The 16806-nt window shown below is 52.4% G+C and overlaps 5 protein-coding genes across 5 annotated transcripts; 2 read left to right on the top strand and 3 right to left on the bottom strand.

Moving 5' to 3' along the window:
- Positions 1-1896: 1896 nt before the first annotated feature.
- On the top strand, positions 1897-4483 carry CTAM01_09566 (uncharacterized protein; the record flags this gene model as incomplete). The annotated part of the gene is made up of 6 exons (XM_060525585.1): positions 1897-2108; positions 2168-2289; positions 2347-3348; positions 3401-3693; positions 3742-3966; positions 4016-4483. The coding sequence occupies 6 exons, from the start codon at positions 1897-1899 to the stop codon at positions 4481-4483; spliced, it is 2322 nt and encodes a 773-aa protein (XP_060379831.1).
- Positions 4484-6358: 1875 nt separating this feature from the next.
- CTAM01_09567 (eukaryotic aspartyl protease) lies at positions 6359-8252 on the bottom strand (the record flags this gene model as incomplete). The annotated part of the gene is made up of 3 exons (XM_060525586.1): positions 6359-7349; positions 7428-7989; positions 8048-8252. 3 exons carry the CDS (start codon positions 8250-8252, stop codon positions 6359-6361), a joined length of 1758 nt encoding a protein of 585 aa, XP_060379832.1.
- Positions 8253-8958: 706 nt separating this feature from the next.
- On the bottom strand, positions 8959-9324 carry CTAM01_09568 (uncharacterized protein; the record flags this gene model as incomplete). Its single annotated transcript, XM_060525587.1, has 1 exon — positions 8959-9324. One exon carries the CDS (start codon positions 9322-9324, stop codon positions 8959-8961), a length of 366 nt encoding a protein of 121 aa, XP_060379833.1.
- Positions 9325-10019: 695 nt separating this feature from the next.
- Positions 10020-10634, bottom strand: CTAM01_09569 (uncharacterized protein; the record flags this gene model as incomplete). The annotated part of the gene is made up of 1 exon (XM_060525588.1): positions 10020-10634. One exon carries the CDS (start codon positions 10632-10634, stop codon positions 10020-10022), a length of 615 nt encoding a protein of 204 aa, XP_060379834.1.
- Positions 10635-13268: 2634 nt separating this feature from the next.
- CTAM01_09570 (uncharacterized protein) lies at positions 13269-16649 on the top strand (the record flags this gene model as incomplete). Its single annotated transcript, XM_060525589.1, has 2 exons — positions 13269-13483; positions 13541-16649. 2 exons carry the CDS (start codon positions 13269-13271, stop codon positions 16647-16649), a joined length of 3324 nt encoding a protein of 1107 aa, XP_060379835.1.
- Positions 16650-16806: the final 157 nt, after the last annotated feature.

The following is a 16806-nucleotide window of genomic DNA, read 5'->3' on the forward strand; positions in this document are numbered from 1 at the left end:
CTTCGAATTTGAAGCCAACTGTCTTCGGCTCAATAAAACCATCAATTACCTTGGCACAGTCTCTATCTGACGAGGAGTAGAGAGTCCCAAGGTAGAATGGTATTCCTCAAGTCGTCTTTTCTACAGCAAGCTACTATTCTTACCGGACTTGACAGCATAGGAAAGCCCCTGCTAGCAAGATTTCTTCCACTCTGGAAGGTCTACCGTCGGCAGTTTCTTGGATATAAACTCAGCTTTTGATCACGAATGCCCGACAAGCGTTGCGCTTGGCTGGCAGGAATAGTCATCTAATAGCCGTCTGAAGACATCACCTTGCTAGATGCTTTCAATGGCTGAGCCAGTCTTTCTCATGCCAGCGTACTGCATGCCACGCTATATTCATCACTCAGAGGCGCTGGATGCTCGGATGTAAGATGACTCGGTGGATTTTTCCTTTCAATTTCACAATTGACAAACATAACAAACGCCTATTGCTTAGACTCGCTCTCCTAACAAGGGAACCAGATGTTGATAATTGAGAGCTGAAACAACTGTATACTAGAAACGACGAGAGACATGTAGAACCTCTCATAAAACTCCTCACCCGCCTTGCATGAAAACTTGGTCGCTCCTGTCTCTTCCGTCTTCTATAAGGCTTAGACTGAAACGAAAGATATTTGTTTTGGGTAATGGATCACCTGCACCTTCCAAATCTACAATGCTAATATTCTTCGCTCTTTCCCACTGTGAATCACGCAAGTCCAGCCGGTCCTTCTTTACGGTTCGGCTAAGTGCCCCTTTGGGCAATCAAAACTTTTCACACACCCTCTGCTCTTTCCTTATGTTACTCTCCTCCTGCCTTCGAACTTTCGAAATCTTCTTCGTTAACCTCGATCCTGCTCTAAGATCTGCGGTCTCTTTCCAGCACCTTCTTGAGTTCGCACTGCGATCCTACCTTCGAACCTGCGGTCCCTTCTTCGCACCTTCTTCAGCTCGCACTGCGATCTTGCCCTGAGACCTGCGGTCCCATCTCCGCACCTTCTTCGCGTTGCGGTCCCTTCTTCGTTCCTTCTTCATAGGCACTGCACTCCTGCCTCTGAGCATCCCCTCCCCACACCGGAGGATATTTAAGAGGGGCTTTCTTCTGCAATCACACTTCTCTCTTTCACACACCCTCACTTCTCTCACACACGCTTCCGCTTCTCTTGCCCACACAATTCTACTTCTTCCACACACACACACACACTCCAACTTCTCCCATACACATATTTTCACTTCTCCCACAGACACTTCCACTTCTCTCCTGCACACATTCTCCGACTTCTACCTTGGACACTATTCCACTTCTACTTCAGACACTATTCCGCGTCTGCTTCGAACGCTTTACCACTTCTACTTCAGTCACTCTTCCACTTCGACCTCAGACACTTTTCCACTTCCAACTCGGACACTCCCGTCTTCCGCGTCTGCTTAAGACACTCTTCTACTTCTACTTAAGACACACTTCCCCCTACTTCAGACAATCTTCCACTTCTTCCTCATACAAACTCACGTCTTTCATCTACAACCGCACTCTCAAAGAGTGTAGCCTCTTTAGGTATTCCGTGCAGCTCGACCGTGAACCGGTCTTCCTATTCTTCATACTTCTTTCACATATTTTCAAATCCTTCTATCGTACCAAGTCGACTTCCTTCAACCGTTCGCACCTTCGGTTTTCAAATTACCTAGAAGTGCCGTTCGCACCTGACGTCTTCCAACCTACCGAGAAGTGTCGTTCGGACCTGACGTCTTTCAAACCACCGAGAAGTGCCGTTCGGACCTTTTCAGGCTGCGACCATTCTTCAACCTACGTGATACACACCTTACGATCGATAGTAGAACCCCTTCTCTTCACATCAGTTCAAGTACTCGGCAAACATGATGGCCGATATCAGCAAGCTTAAGGCTGAGCCTTTTGGAGAACCCCCCGTTTGGGCTGCAACCCGACAGGCTCTTTGCGATGCCCTGCCTTACTACAAAGCGCACCAGAGCAGTGCTCACACCAACAACAAGACTATGGTGGGATTTCTCCTTGGCGGCTTTCCAACTATTCGAGACCGCATGGATGCAGAGGTCATCATCACTGCGCTGTAGGTGCTTCCCAAACTTCCCTCGCTAACCAACTGCTAACAGTTTTGATCTGTGGCAGCGGTGGCGGCAGAGAGCGCGATGTTGATGGCAACATGATCCGAGTCAAGGAGAGCTTTGAGAGAAACTTGTCCTCTGCCCAGGCTTCCATGATGAAAGCCATGCCCGTTGGCGTCATCTTAGGTAAGTCAATCCTTCGAAGCAATACCATGCTTGAACATCATACTCATTTTCAAGTAGATAAGAGCTACCCCGGCTTGTCCATCGCCACGGAGCACAAGTACAGCGTCATGGCGTTCTTCACCATCACGGACATCTGGTCCGAGAAAGAAGCCAATGGACAGTTCTGCCACAAGATTCGACTTGAGAAGATCGACCGTTCTACACCATCTTGGTGGCAGGCAAAGGCTGAAGTTCAACACACTGTCAACCCTCAGGAGTTCAGTGACGTTCGCCAAAGCTGTATCAAGTGCTTGAAGACGTCCAAGCAGTACTTCATTCAGGGCTGGACCTGCCTGAATGCTCACTGCGAAGAGTCATTCATCTTCTCCTCTGAGACCGACATCATGGGGCTTGTACCTGCTTCTCACTGCTCCGCAGCCCTTGCTTGGTGCATCGACTGCCACCAGCACTGCAAGACGGTCTTCTCTGCCGGATGGACCTGTCTCAACCGCAAGTGCAAGAATTTCTTCATGTTCCCAGCTGGCGTGGATGTTGCTCGCCTGGAATACTCGGAGAGCTTTCTTCAAGAGAGAACAACGTTTCAACTCCCCAAGCAGCCTCTTCAACCGAACCTTCCATCCATGAAAGGCCATCTCGGCACTGAGAATACAATGCGTCAGGGTATTGTCTGTCCTCAGTGCCACGGCTGCTCGAGACGAATTGACTGGACTCACTGGGCTTATGAGAACCCAATGTGCAATTTTGTCTTGATGGCTAAGCCGGCTGCATTCCCTCTGCAGGATGTCCTCCAAGAGGAGACTCACGTCAAGAGAACGCATGGGTCTAGACTCTACGATACAGGAATTCTGCAGCACCACGCCCAGATCAATGGTCTTTTCATTGAACAATATCTTCTTCCGGATCTCAACGACACCAGCAGAATTATTGGCTCGGTCAGTATCATCCGCACGAACCAGACTGCGAATGGACAAGCTGGCGGTCCTGATGAGATGTGGAAGATCTCTAACGAGTCGGTCGACACCTTCGACCTGTCTAGAAATTCGGTGGTTCATCCCGGATGTAAGTCTTCACCCAAAGCTGTTCCACAGAACCCGTCACTAACATGTTGCAGTACCCACAGAGAAGCTGACGAGAAACTTCCTCCAGAACTGGGGCGCTCCCTACAAGTTCGTCGTCGCAGTGGACTCCAAGCCATTCTCAGCGGCTCCCGAGGCCTTCATTGGAGCCCTCAAGAGAATGGAGTGGGCTGGTGAAGTATCGATCGAGATGACGAACGAAGTCTTGGGAGTTGTTGACCGCCACGCTCAACATACTGGACTTACTCGGGATTCGTCTATCACTCCTGAGTTCACCAACTTCAACGAGCTGTTATCCATCGGCTACATGGAGAAAGACAAGATCGGCGTTAGTAACCTTATGATTTCTTTATAAACTCAAAGCTGACTTTTATAGTTTCACGATGATGGCGAAGATACCTTGGGCCCTACAGTAGCGACACTTTCTTTAGGAAGCCCGGCAATCATGTTCTTCGCCAAGAAGACAAAGAGTGTGAAAAATGCAAAGAGAGGAAAGAAGGTGAAGGAGGATGAGGAGTACCGGAAGGTGGTTCTCAAGTTCCCCCTGTACCATGGTGACATCGTGGTTATGCATGGCTCCCGCATTCATGAGGAGTATCTGGTAAGTGCCTCTGAGATGATTGGGAGCACAGGTATTGACATTACTATAGCACAGGGTCGATCCGAAGGGAAAGCGCCGTTTCGCTCTGACTTGTAGAAACATCGACCTCACGCACCCGAGTTTCACCCCTCAAGGTCGTGATGATGCTCTCATGAAGAGCACCGTCCCGTCGGTATCAAAGATTTGGGACTACCCAAAGCCTGGTGACAGCAATGAGATCGAGATGAAGTCTTGCAGTACCTGCTTGACTACGGATCTCAACAAATCGATCGCTGTCCAGCCTACCTTGATCGAGGCCAAGGCCAAGACCGTCACAGGTGGCAGAACTGTGACTGCAGCTGCTCCCACCACCGCCTCGACTGGAGCCAAGGACAATACTGGAATATCGGATGCTCCCAATCGTCGTATCACACGATCGCGTACTAGAAAGCGTGATGGCACCGACAGCGACGAGACCTACAGCGAGAGCGAGTCTTCTCTCACTCGCACTACCAAGAAGCGCAGAACCAGAGCCTAGTCATTCGTTGCAAATCGCCCGGCCAGGCCAGCTATCTTCTTCAACTTTACGCTTTTCTATCATCCAAGATGATGATACTGAAGCATTCAACACTCGATTCACGGTGATTTTGCGGGATTTTCTGATTTCTGAGAGTTCGTTTGGGAGAAAGGAGACAGGAGATTTGATCGTTTTTGCTTTTTCTCATTTCAATCTTGTCTCGTGGTTTTCCCACTTTCGGGGAGAAACTGTGAGGCTTCCAGCAATAGCGAGGCTGGGTGGAAGTCGGAGAGAGACTTTTGCTTTTTATCCAAGGAAGACTTGGGAACAACTTTGCTGTTTCGGCAGTCTTAATCATTTGGCATCCAGCGTTTGCACATAGCTCAGTTACTTAGTTCATAGTGGAGAATTTCCCCAGTTTACAGTCACATCCTGTCCAGCATTCTGATGTGACGTTATCTTGAAGGCCGTATGCGAAATTCGCGGCGTCCTCGTTGAAAGCAAGTGCGCACTCCGGAACGGATCTCGATGTGGAGATCTTGGCTTCAAGCTGCGTGCGAGGTTGACGAGGTGAAGCTTCAGCTGTTAAGCTCTCTCACTGTGCCCCAGGATTGAGACACGTGTCTCGACTCGGGGATCGACGAATGAGATGGCCTTCCACCGTCCCAGCATCTCGGGAATTTTGGAGGCGTCGGGGTTGAACTACTTTTGGACATATGCAGAAACGCCTTTTTCTGCAATTGCTTGTGGAAGGGGTTCGTTTGTTGGAAGAGGGAAGAAGGAACATTTAGGTAAGGTAGGGAAGAAGGGTAAGGGCGGAGAGGGGCTCTACAGCATTCATCATTGGTACTACCTCATTCAGGGAGTGAGACATTTCACGGACGGTGTATCCTGCTTCCGGGGTCCCCCCCCCCCCCCAAAATTGTGGCCATCTCAATTCGAAGTGCTGGCTAGGTACCTTGTGCCGCACCTTCGGGTCCCGGAACGGCGGCGTGAAGTAACGAGGAAGGGCCGGATGTGGTCTGGGAGGACCTGGACCCCTCGCAGGGGTGGTCTAGAACCGGTGTTGCTCATTTTGGGTAAGTAAAGTAAGTGAGCGCATAGGTACCCTGAGACAGAGGAAACGTCAGAGACAAACTACGTCAGAGGAGATGTGCAGGATGGGGATCATGCTGAGGTCAACGGCGTTTCCCGGAGTTAGTCCCGACGCAGTCTGTTTGGATGATTTCTCTGCCAATGCCCGGATTCTGGTCTCGCTTGATGATTTTTAAGGAAAGGGCTCGTCACAGGTCGACTGAACACAGACAAATCGAGGGCTGGTGTGATGAAATATGTACGTTTTTGTGTTACCGTTCTCAAGTCGCAGTCACAGTCACACAGTCGCGGGATGAATGGCAAAGCACGAAATGATTAGGAGCGGGACGGTGAGGGGAACGAGCATGAAGTATGGTTCTGAAACTTTTTTGAATTGGAAAAGTCAGGACCCCGGTCTTTTTTCTTTGGTAGAAAACAAAAAGTAGGCCTCGAGTTTTCGTCATTGGTATCGTAACGGGTCATCAGTAAACGTCCGTCCTAGCTAGACATCCAGCTCAAACCCCCAGCTTTGTGAAGAACAATTCTTCAAAAGCTCATGGCCAGCTAGCCAGGGAATAAAACTCGTGCCCCTCTCTCAATCTCTGTATGTCTCGGCTGTGACAGATAAGACTAGAAGAGAAAGAGGGTTTCCATTAATTCCTCCCCTCCCCCAAAATGTCCACGCCATCCCGTGAATGCAAAGTTGATAATGAAAACTCCCCAAAGAATGCAATGCCTCCCGAAACCTGAACAAAGAAGGGGTATCGTATCCTTAGCCTTTTTTTCCCTGTTGTGTTCACAAAATCATCTCCAAAGCCAGACTTAGAATGTAGTCGCGGTGACCAAGATAGCCAAGACGCTCATGAACAAGCCCATGAAGACCTGGTCGCTGCCCAAGAGGCATGAGGCGCCATTGTGAGAATCGGAGGAGCTCGACGAGGAAGGATCGGTCGAAGTCGGGGCGGCCGTCGTCGTGCCCGTGTTCGTCGAGGAGCCGCTGCCACCGCTGCCGCGTGTGGCCGCAGTGGGGGTAATAGCAGCGGAGGAAGCGGGCGAGGCGTTACCGGTCGCAGAGGAGGATGACTGGGGATAAGTTGTTATAAAGACGAAATCAGAGGGAGTCACGAACTTCGGACTCGGAATGGGGGGGTTTGTGTAGGTGGTGCCAGTCGGGGCGTCAGGGAAGAGCCACGGGGAAGTGGTAGTAGCAGTAGTAACAGGAGAAAGAGGAGCCGAAGAGGAACTCACTGCACCAGGCGCGGGCGCGACGCTGCCGTCCGGGGTGGCGGGTCCGTTGCAGAGTCCGACGAGGCCGCTGGGGACGGCGTTCTCGCCGTTGGTGATGGTGATGATGTCCTCCTTGCCGCAGTCGGCGGCCTGTGCCATGTGAATCGCCTGATTATCCCAATCGAAGACGAAGTAGCCGGCCTGCATCATGCTGTCGCCGAGGATCTGCTGGTCTGTGGTGATGACGAGGCCGACGTAGCACTGGCCGTCCTTGGGACCCATGTCGAGGATGAAGTCGCTGAGGGGCACGCGGATGGTCTTTTTGCCAAAGGTGAAGGTCATGTAGGAGTCGCTACCGCCGTTGGCGAGGGTCGGGGTGCGGAGGGAGCAGTCGGCGGTCCAGTATCCGCTGTCATCGCTCACTGCCTTGAGGTCCGCGAGGATGGGGCGCGCGAGGGCAGGATGGAGGCGCGTCAGGGTAGTACCCGAATCGAGCATAACGTTCGTGTCAGCTGCACCGATGTCGTAAGACTTGACGGGCTGGTTAGGAAGAGACATGCCAACGGCGGAAAGGGTGGCTGCGAGACTGGAATTGTGAGTTAGTATGAAAAATGCGGTGGCATTTTCAGTTGATCAGGCTGGAGTGAGAGAGGCCTTGACTTACCGAGGCTCGCCTCTGATGCCAGCGATCATGGGAACCTTTAGAAGCTCTCCAATGAACTTGCCCTTGTCGAGACCGCCGTAGATGAGCGCGCCAGAGTCGGAGGAAGAGTGGCGGAGATCCAGCGAAAAGGCACGGCTGCCGATGACGTCCTGATCAGCCAAGGTATTGAGAATCAGGCTGTAGGGCTTGCCCTTCTCGAATCCAGCCTTGAGGTCAGGAGCCAGGCCCATGATGCCGGTGGCGATGCCATCGCTCTTGGTGACGAGGCCAAAGGTCTGGTTGACGATGGCACCAGCGCCCATAGTGATGGTGTCAACGTAGTAAGCGATCTCGGCGCTGGTCTGAGTGCTGGCGTCCGAAGCATCTCCGTAGTTGAGTCTTCGAGCTCCAATGGGGCCAACGGCCGGGGTGCGACTCTTGGCCGGGTTGTACTGGCCAGCGGCAAGACACTGCTTGGCCTGGGAGGCAGAAGGAGCGGTGGCACAGTCCGGGTTGACCCAGAGCTCAGAGGAGCCAGTATCGAGTAGGACAGTGACCTGCTGGGCAGGAGTGCCGATCGAGACTATTTTTTATTGTGTCAGTCTGCTCAAAGGATTGAGAGGTAGCAGGGAAATGCTCACTATCAGTCGAGTAGTAGAACTGTTGATTCTTGAGAGTAACCTCGATGGCCGCTCTCTTGTCAAGGTCACCGTAGTCAGGTCTGACCTGTCTGACCGGCATGGCGATAAATCCCTGGCCCGCAGTGGTGCGAGGGAAGGACAAGGCCGTGACGGAGCTCACAGCCGCGCCAGCGGCAGTGAAGGCGATGAAGATTCCAGACTTCATCTCGGGCAGCTTTCGATGCTCTCGTTGTGGTATTGTTTGGCTTGAATGAGATACAATAAACCCAGAGATAAGATACCGAAGAAGAAAGGGTAAAGAAGGTAAAGGTGGGAAGGTCCCGGAAGAAAGGATTGTTGAAGCTGAAGAGAACCTTGAAGAAGGGGAAAAAGAGATGAGGCTCCGTGAATCGGGGATATCCAGCGGATAAAAAAGAAGGAAGGAAGTGAGTGTAAGGTAAGGAAGGTAAGGTGTGGAAAAAACGCCACACGGAATCTTCAGCTTCTAGGTCGATGGTGTAAGGCAGTACAGCTCAGCTCGGCCTAGGTGGGTCCCGGCCCCGGCCCAGGTCGTCGCGATCGCTTCTGGGGATGAGTTGGTAGCATCGACTTTTGAGCACTAACCTGAGGTATCCGTAGCAGAGCGAGCCATTCGAGGAAGGAGCGCAAGAGAGGGAAAAGGCTCCGACAGAGAGAGTCTTGAGTGTCTTGAGTCTCGATGCATGCACACGCGCTAGCTGGCGTTGGCGTTGGTTGGGGCTCAAAGAAGACAACATCATAAAGAGGGACATGTCTCTCCTCCATCTGCCGTCCCCTACTACAGCCTCTGCTTGCGGCACCTTCAACACCAACAACTCCATCCCGACTTCCGGTTCCTTGGCTAGATTCTTGGCCGGTACCTCAGCACGCGTGGTCAAGTGTCTAGATGTTCTTCAATCTCCACCCTGGCTTACTCCAGCTGGCTCAAGTTGCACAAAGAAAACGGGCAATGGGCCAGCTTGCTTGCTGCATCCGACCTCTCTACTTGGGCCCAGGTTCTCTTCCCATGTGGACTTCCACGTGAGGTTCTGGCCATCGACTCGCGAGACTACTCGTTGAACTGGAATCGATATTGGAGCCATGATGGTATTGCGGTAGTTGAAGTTATGCTTGGAGAAATGATCGTCAATCCTACCCTTAGTTGCAGGAATTCGGCCAAAGGCACGGAGAGCGCGCTCTCTAGAATGTGAGACACTGCCCCGAAGCCGGCGACTAACGGCCCGGCCGGCGCGTGGCTCCCGCTTTGCTGGCCATTCCATAGCTCAATGGGTCACTAAGGTGGACAGATATCTTAGCAACTTTGCTCCAGACAAATATCTCAACGTCAAGACCTCAGTAGTCTTGCCTGGCTGGCATAGGCATGGGATCTCGTTTTCAACTTGTTCGTTTGTCGCCTCTTGCAGCCATGGAATTGTGATACTAGCATCTTTTGAGATGATGAGATAGGCAGAATTATCCTCAACAGAGTAGTACAGCGGTATCTACCGCCAGGTCGGTTCCCTCAGCTCAAGATGGGGCCGCCATGTGGCTATTTGAGCCTCCCGGACTTGGATGACAGCGACGGGTTCGGACAGCCACCTCGTCTCGCGCGGTAAACACCGTTCGGCTACGTCATCGTAAAAGAAGCCAAGACGACTGCAAGAAACCATATGTTCAGATATAAGATTGGCTCGGGTTCCCTTTTCCATCACGTTCTAATGATATGGTCGGTGTAGATCGGTGAGCTTTCCTTCCATCTTCAGATCTGTGATCGTCGAAAGAGCTCCACCAGCAATGTTGAGTTGTCCGGGGTGCGTTACACTTGCTTTAGGGCCAATCATGGATTGACAACCCAACCACCTCTCTCTTGACAGGTGTGACGTCGTATCCAAACGCTTGTTTGACGTATCCGACAGAAGACCCTCACTATGGATACTGAAAGAGATGAAAACTTACGAACTGCGACTCTTACGCCCTACGACACCAGAAGCGCCGAGAAAGACTGGAAACTTATCCCATGGTTTACTGTCTCCCTCCCGATAGATCCTGGAACATATGTTTGTACGAGTGCTTGCGAATAGTCTTGTCGCTTATGCGAGCATGGTGTGTGAGGCTGCGGCAGGACTCCAGGCACCAGTGGAAATCCATCTGGGTCTATACTAGGTAGGTTCAACACTCCGAATGAGAGATTCACAGAGGCCCGGGAGGGTCCCATGCCATACTGCAGGTGATGCCGGTCATAGGATGGGCCGCTTCGGAATTCTCGGACTCGAAAGACTCCGGGCATCACGGGGGATGCGGAGCAGCGGCACGCAATGGGGACGGGCCGTATCGTGATTGGTTGCGGGTAGAGGATGCACACCTTTCGCGAGGTGCCTTGGCAGGCCACCTTGAAGAATCCGTCATTCTGCTTGACAGCTCGTCCTAATAGGGGCACCCACCTACATGCGAGTGACAGCCTAAAGTAGCGTAGGCGGCGGGCTGTCCACGGTCGAACTGAATATGAGGGGACTATTGCCACTCTCTGAGGCAAGGGTTGGAGGAGGCCATTCCGGGGCTGTTTGTGATTCTGGATCCAAGGTGGAGGCATTTTGCTGAGCTGGCAGATGCAGAGACATCCTGTGGAGAGAGACTTGTTGGAATTGTAGAAGCGAGAGCATGCATTTCGACTGAGGAGCGATAGTTGACGTGAGACTGTGAGGCGACTACTGGCAAGGCACGCTCCTAGAGCAGGTTTCAATTGTGAGGTCGGACGTGACGATGGAGTCGGAATCAAGATGTTCCATTGCCAGATTGAATCGTAAGGTAGTGGACGTGGGCGTGTGAGAAATGGAAGCTATTAGAAGGGGTGCAGTCGGGTGCTGACGACATCAGACGGATGGAACGGCGGTGGTGACGACCGACGGGAGCTGGATGGGTCGAAAAAGTAAGGCGAGGCAGGAGAGGTGCAGGTGTACATACCCCGTAGGTGCAGGTGCAGATGCAAGTTGGAAGGAACGAAGAAGGAGAAGAAGATGGGTACGTATTTGTTATGCCAGGCCCTCAGAAGGAAAGTGACGCAAACTTGGAAGTGACCTTCCTCCACGTGCCTTTCCGTGTCTGTTGCCCATTCACCACCTGAATGAATTAATTCTCCCTCGTGCCGCGACGATCGAGCACATGAAGATTCCATTTCTTCGCGGGTTTCGACACTTGATTCCCCGACTCACGAAAGCTGGGTATCCCGTAGCACTGCTGTCGATTCTCGCCTTGCCTGAAGTTAGCTAGACCAGGTTTCCCAAAGGTGCAGATAAGCGGGCATGATTGGCGGCCTGTGTGCAAGTGTCCGAGCACCTTGTAGGAACTCTCCGAGGGGGCGGGATCATCCCAGGCACCTGTCCGTCCCAAACACCGCAAGACACCCTGGGTGGGACCGCATTCCCGTCTTCCAAAACGACGCAGAAAGACAGACCAAAATAGACGGGGGAGGTCGTTGTTTTGTTTTGGCCCAGTCAGTGTCTGGGAGCTGCTACATCGTGAGGTTCGCCCGCCCGCCGCAGGTCTCAGTATATACCAGGGTAAGGATAGGTAGGGCATTGAGGGACTTGGGGGATGGATGGTCTGTGAAACATGCATCCAATGACAAGTGTGTGTACGCATGAAGTTGAAGAAACAATCAAGGCACCACGCTGGCTTCTTTCACCTGCGAAGTTCTCGCTTGAAGGCAACTTTACCTTATTGTCTATTCAAATGCAGGCCTTTGCATTCATAAGACAAAGACCTCCCGTGTCTGAGGTACCTAGATTATGTTGGCGCATTGCGATAAGGTAAATAAAGCTTGAATGCTTGTGTCACTGCCGAACGGCATTTGTTGTGTCTTTGATGGATGTTAGATTTTTCTCGTGTCATTAAATTTGATGAGAAGCCAGCTCTCATACCTGGGTAGACTAACGCGGCAACAATCGACCATTCCTCAGTAGAGGCTTAATAGTATCACATGTATTGGGTGCCATTGAGCTTTTGCCCTGTACAAACCTCAATCTAAATGTAAATGGTGTTGTGCGAAATCGATACAAACCCCTTTTGCCCCTCCTTCACCACAGGGCTGTAGGGGACTCGAGAGCTCAGACCAGGCGGCGTATACGTACCAATACCTTCCATCCACGGGTACGGAGTACGTACGGGTAGGTGAGAATCCCGACCACCTTGCGCTTGCGAATCGCAGCAAGCAAACAGCAAACGCGTATCCCGCTGAGAGCCAGTCTGTCGGACCTGGGGTGGTTCCCCGAGATTGCCATCTCCCCATTTACACAGGAACTTGTCCCTCTTGGGTTCGTAATCTCATCTTTCATCGCATTTTCCTCTCCCACGTGTGTCTGCCTATCCCAGCAGATTGCTCATTTTGATGTTATCTCGACTTGTGCTATCGCAAAAACTACTTTACTGAACAATATTTTTCGACTACAACCTCTCATCCAGAGGCTTATTCGAATACTGAAACTGATTTGGCATCGAGTAGTGTTACCCATCGTTCTTAGGATGGGTGAGGCCACATGGCGCGGGCCGGATGGATAGTCGGGTAGAAAATGATGACGACGATGCAGTCCGCAGCAGGTTGGCAATAAAGTGAGAAGGTGGTGCGGTGCAGACAGCAATTTCGGCCCATTTCACAACGAATAAGTCCCATTGCAGTTGCACCACTTCTCGAGCCAGCCCAACTTGAGAGTGATAGCTGGGAGGCTGGCAAACTTACTACGTACACAATGACCGAGCCTGGCAATGTACAAGATACTCACAGGCCAGCTTTCTCCATTTGCATGGTTGAAGGTATGGTACACACATGGTAAGGTACCCATCTCCACTGGCACTCGCAGTAAAGGTACCTGACGGAGCACGTCCACGCTTACCCCCCCCGTCAAGCCCCCCCGTGTTGGCTTGGCCTGGCCGGGCCTTGACTGGAATCTGTTTCTGTCGGGTCTCTTGTCTGCCACACCCAAATTATTGCTCGCTGGCTTCTACGTTACGCCTGCTCCCTTTCTTTTTTTGACTTTGTCCAATGCCTCACTCTTTCCTTGCTTTTTGCGATCCAAACCGACGAAGACGGCGACTGATTTTCCAAACTTGAGGCGACGCCTTTCATTTCCTCTCTCCAACCTCGATGCTATTTCGTTGCCATCGTCTACTACCGACCAACAGGTAGTCCTCCGACTCTCCTCGCTCATCGGGCCCCGATAACCCCGGCGCCATGAACGCGATCCAGCAAAAATGTCGACCGAAGCACCAAGTGCTGGTCCTCAAGTGTTACCCAAGGACCAACAAGGGCGCTGTTGATGTCAAGCCGAACTCTAGCGAACTGAGCTACCTGCTATTTTATGCTACCTCCCGCCGTTCCAAGATTCAGAAGATTGGCGCCTTCTTGGAGAAGAAGACGGCAAGCGATGTCTGGCGGCAGCGCATCGGGTTTGTGAACCTCCCTAGGTATTGAGAGATCGCCTTACTTACTGGGCCCTTTTCTAGAAATGTGCAAGTCACCCTTCGAATCCTCACGGCACTGATCGAAAAGGCCCCCAAGGACCTGCCGCTCGTAGCTCCGAATGTACTCAAAATCCTCGACCTCATCCTCGGATCCAAGGACATCACCATGGTCGAATCCTCCATACCTACCTTTGAGGCGTTTTGCGAAAATCACGATGCCTCGTCCTCCTTTGCAGACCAAGCTTATCTCGCCCAGTACGAATCGATCGTTCGCACCTACGCTTCGCTTGCCTCGACCCGCGAAAACCCTGGGAAAGGAGCTTCTAGCAAGCCTGTACTGATGCGGTGGAGGAGCGCTGGCCTCGAAGCAATCAGGAGCGTTTCCTCTTCGGAAGCTCTATCGACTGTCACTGGTCGCCAGTTCGACGTTATCGTTCCCGTTATTTTGGACAACCTATGGTGGGATGACGACGAGCTGCTCGACACGCTGCTGTCGCGCATACAGATGGAAGAAAAAGTGCAGGCAGAGAAGCTTCGCCGTAGGACGAGCGTCGCGACTGTGGAAACCAACGATACCGGCGACGCAAACCCCATTGCTCTCACAGGCACTGCTCACGATGTAGACAGGCTGGCGGAAGAGGACGTTGGTGTGCTCGCCATGCAGTGCCTGAAGCAGATATTTGTGACGCCAAACCGACCACAGATTCATTCCGCGACTGGTGCTCTTATTCAATTCATCGAGGATCGCGTCGCAAATGGAAACACAGTCGTCAAGCCGGACGAGAAGCTAGGCCAGGATCACGGGTGGGCAATAAGCATGTACAGCGCAATCGCGAGATGGGCGCCTGTACAGGACCGCTATGTCATTCTGGTGACGGCCATGGATCATCTGTCGAAAGCACCTGTCAAGGACGACAACCTTAAGCTCCATCTATCGTTGACGGCCATGATTGGGTCTCTGCTGCGTTCCGACGTCAACCTGATTGGGCTGAGCGCCATGGACGTCTTGCTCGGTCTCGTCCAGCACATGAAGAAACTCATTCAGCTGCCAGGAGGCTTTGGGAGAACTGAAGGAGAGCCCGAAGAAGTAGTCTCTACCCTTCAAGGATCCGGCGACGTATTCGCTCAGCGAAGAGAACTCCTCGAGCGAATTCAACTTTGCATTGGAGACTTGGCGACACATGTCTACTACGCAGACCAGATTTCGGACATGATTTCGACGATCCTTCTCCGACTTAAGCCGTCCAAATCCTCAAGTACCAGCTCGTCGCCCCAAGCCGAAGCCTCTGAGCAGCCCCCCTCCGATGAGATGACTGCCAGCCAACCTCAGCTGGAAACGTACCTTTCCCGTAACGTTGGCAAGACCGCTGCCTTGAAGGCCATCAAGAACATACTCCTCATTGCAAACCCACGTGCACAGATGTCCGGCAACTTGAACTTGTCGAGAAACAAGGTTCCTCTTCAAGTTTGGGAGAACACGCACTGGCTTCTGCGGGATCCAGATGGCGAGGTCAGAAAAGCCTACGCCGATGCGCTTCTGACCTGGCTAGACCGCGAGACGACAGCGGCGGATTGGAAGGCGCGGGACGAAAGCTCTCAACACCACCGGTCTTCTCTGAAGAACAGTCGCGAGCTTCAACCCGCCAATGTTGCTCAACGAGCCGCATCGAACGCATCCAACCGCGAGAAACCATCGAGGCACCGCTCACACTTTCTCCAACTTCTCCATATTGCAATCTACGACAACGCGTTGCAATATGTTGACTATGACCCGGATATTGTTCTTCTTCACGTGCTGCTTACGAAGCTTGTGTCCCAGTTGGGTGTCAACGCAGTCCAGTACGGATTGCCAATGGTATTCCGTCTCCAGGAGGACATTCCAGACGCAGAGCTGCCAGTTCAAAAGGTTCGCCTGGGCAGTCTTTGCCACGGATATTTCTGGGCAGTGACCGAGAAGTTCGACATTGAGAACTCTGCCGTGGGACGTGCCATCACCAATGAGGTCATTCGAAGACGCAGCAAGCATTTCTGGACTGAGGGTGTGGCTATCCCTCCGCCAGCCCTGGAGCTCCTCGGAACGCCTGGAGTTCCCAAGTTGCAGACCAAGCTGCCTGCCACAGAAGTCGAGAGTGAAGCGTTGCTGCCATTCGATGACCGCGCATCGTTTGTAGAGAGCATCGCCGTGAGCTATGCGGACACAAGTATCTCACCGCCGAGTAGTCCTCCTCAATCTCCTGGTCGGAACTTTTCGCATCCCATCCTTAGCACCTCGATTTCAACAACGCCCGCGACGCCCGGTTCGGAGCTGCCCACAGCTTTCCGCGAGCACATGCTGACAGACTGGTCAAGAGATGCGGCTATGCTAGCCTTGCAGGCGGGAAGCAAGTCAGAGTCGCTAGCTGGTTCGAAAAGCGGCACTATGGGAACCAACCGACACCACCTGACTGTTAATGGCGCTAATGGGCATGGACAAACGGGAGAGTCTTCACCGCTTGGCAGCCAGCGAAACCTTCGTCCAAACTCATCCCAGGTTGCCGGGGGCTTGTCTCCCATGAGCAAGCTGCGAAAATCCAGTGTCCGAAGTGGCGTTTCGCCCTCACCGTCGGATTCGAGCCGAGGTGTAGTTACATCCATTGATCAACTCAAGATGGTCTTGACGGGCCAGGTGCCGGCGACGCCCATTGGCACGTCAGCAGGCGTACGCCATGACAGTGACAGCGACAGCATGGTCAGCTACGACTTTACCCCGTCAGAGCTCAGCTTCAACCCGGCGACATCTCAGCCAGAAAACGGCGATGGAGCCTCTCTTGGACGGCAGAGGTCTTCATCGGCATCACGCAAGGGTGGGCCGCTCAATTCCAACCCTTTGTACGAGCATAACGAAGACGAGGACGTTCCACCGGTGCCGCCATTGCCCGGTCACATTGGTGGGCTGACGTCCTCGGTTTCTATTCAGGATTACGCAGTAAAGCCGGCGAAACGAGTACTTAGCAGCCGCGGTGGTGACAGTTTATACCAGGGTTCCGCGAGAGGGGATGGAAACATGTCAACGGTGTCGGGAGGAGGGATGGATCTACACGACCTTCTTAATGGAATTGACAGCAGAGCTGGAGAGCTCAGTTTAGGGAACGTCACGAAGCCACCTTACTAATGGAATTAGGCGATGGATTGAAAAGATTTGTATTGGTACACCTTGGCGTAGAAGTATAGCGAGGCGCGTAGCCGAGTTCTGACAGTTAAAACAACAATTATTGAAAGATCCAACAATTCGTCAATTTCCAAAGCATTCGAAAGGACCCTGAAATTTT

The sequence above is a fragment of the Colletotrichum tamarilloi genome (assembly GCF_030869305.1).
Source record: "Colletotrichum tamarilloi strain Tom-12 chromosome Unknown Scaffold_38.1, whole genome shotgun sequence".
NCBI classification, from domain to species: domain Eukaryota; kingdom Fungi; phylum Ascomycota; class Sordariomycetes; order Glomerellales; family Glomerellaceae; genus Colletotrichum; species Colletotrichum tamarilloi.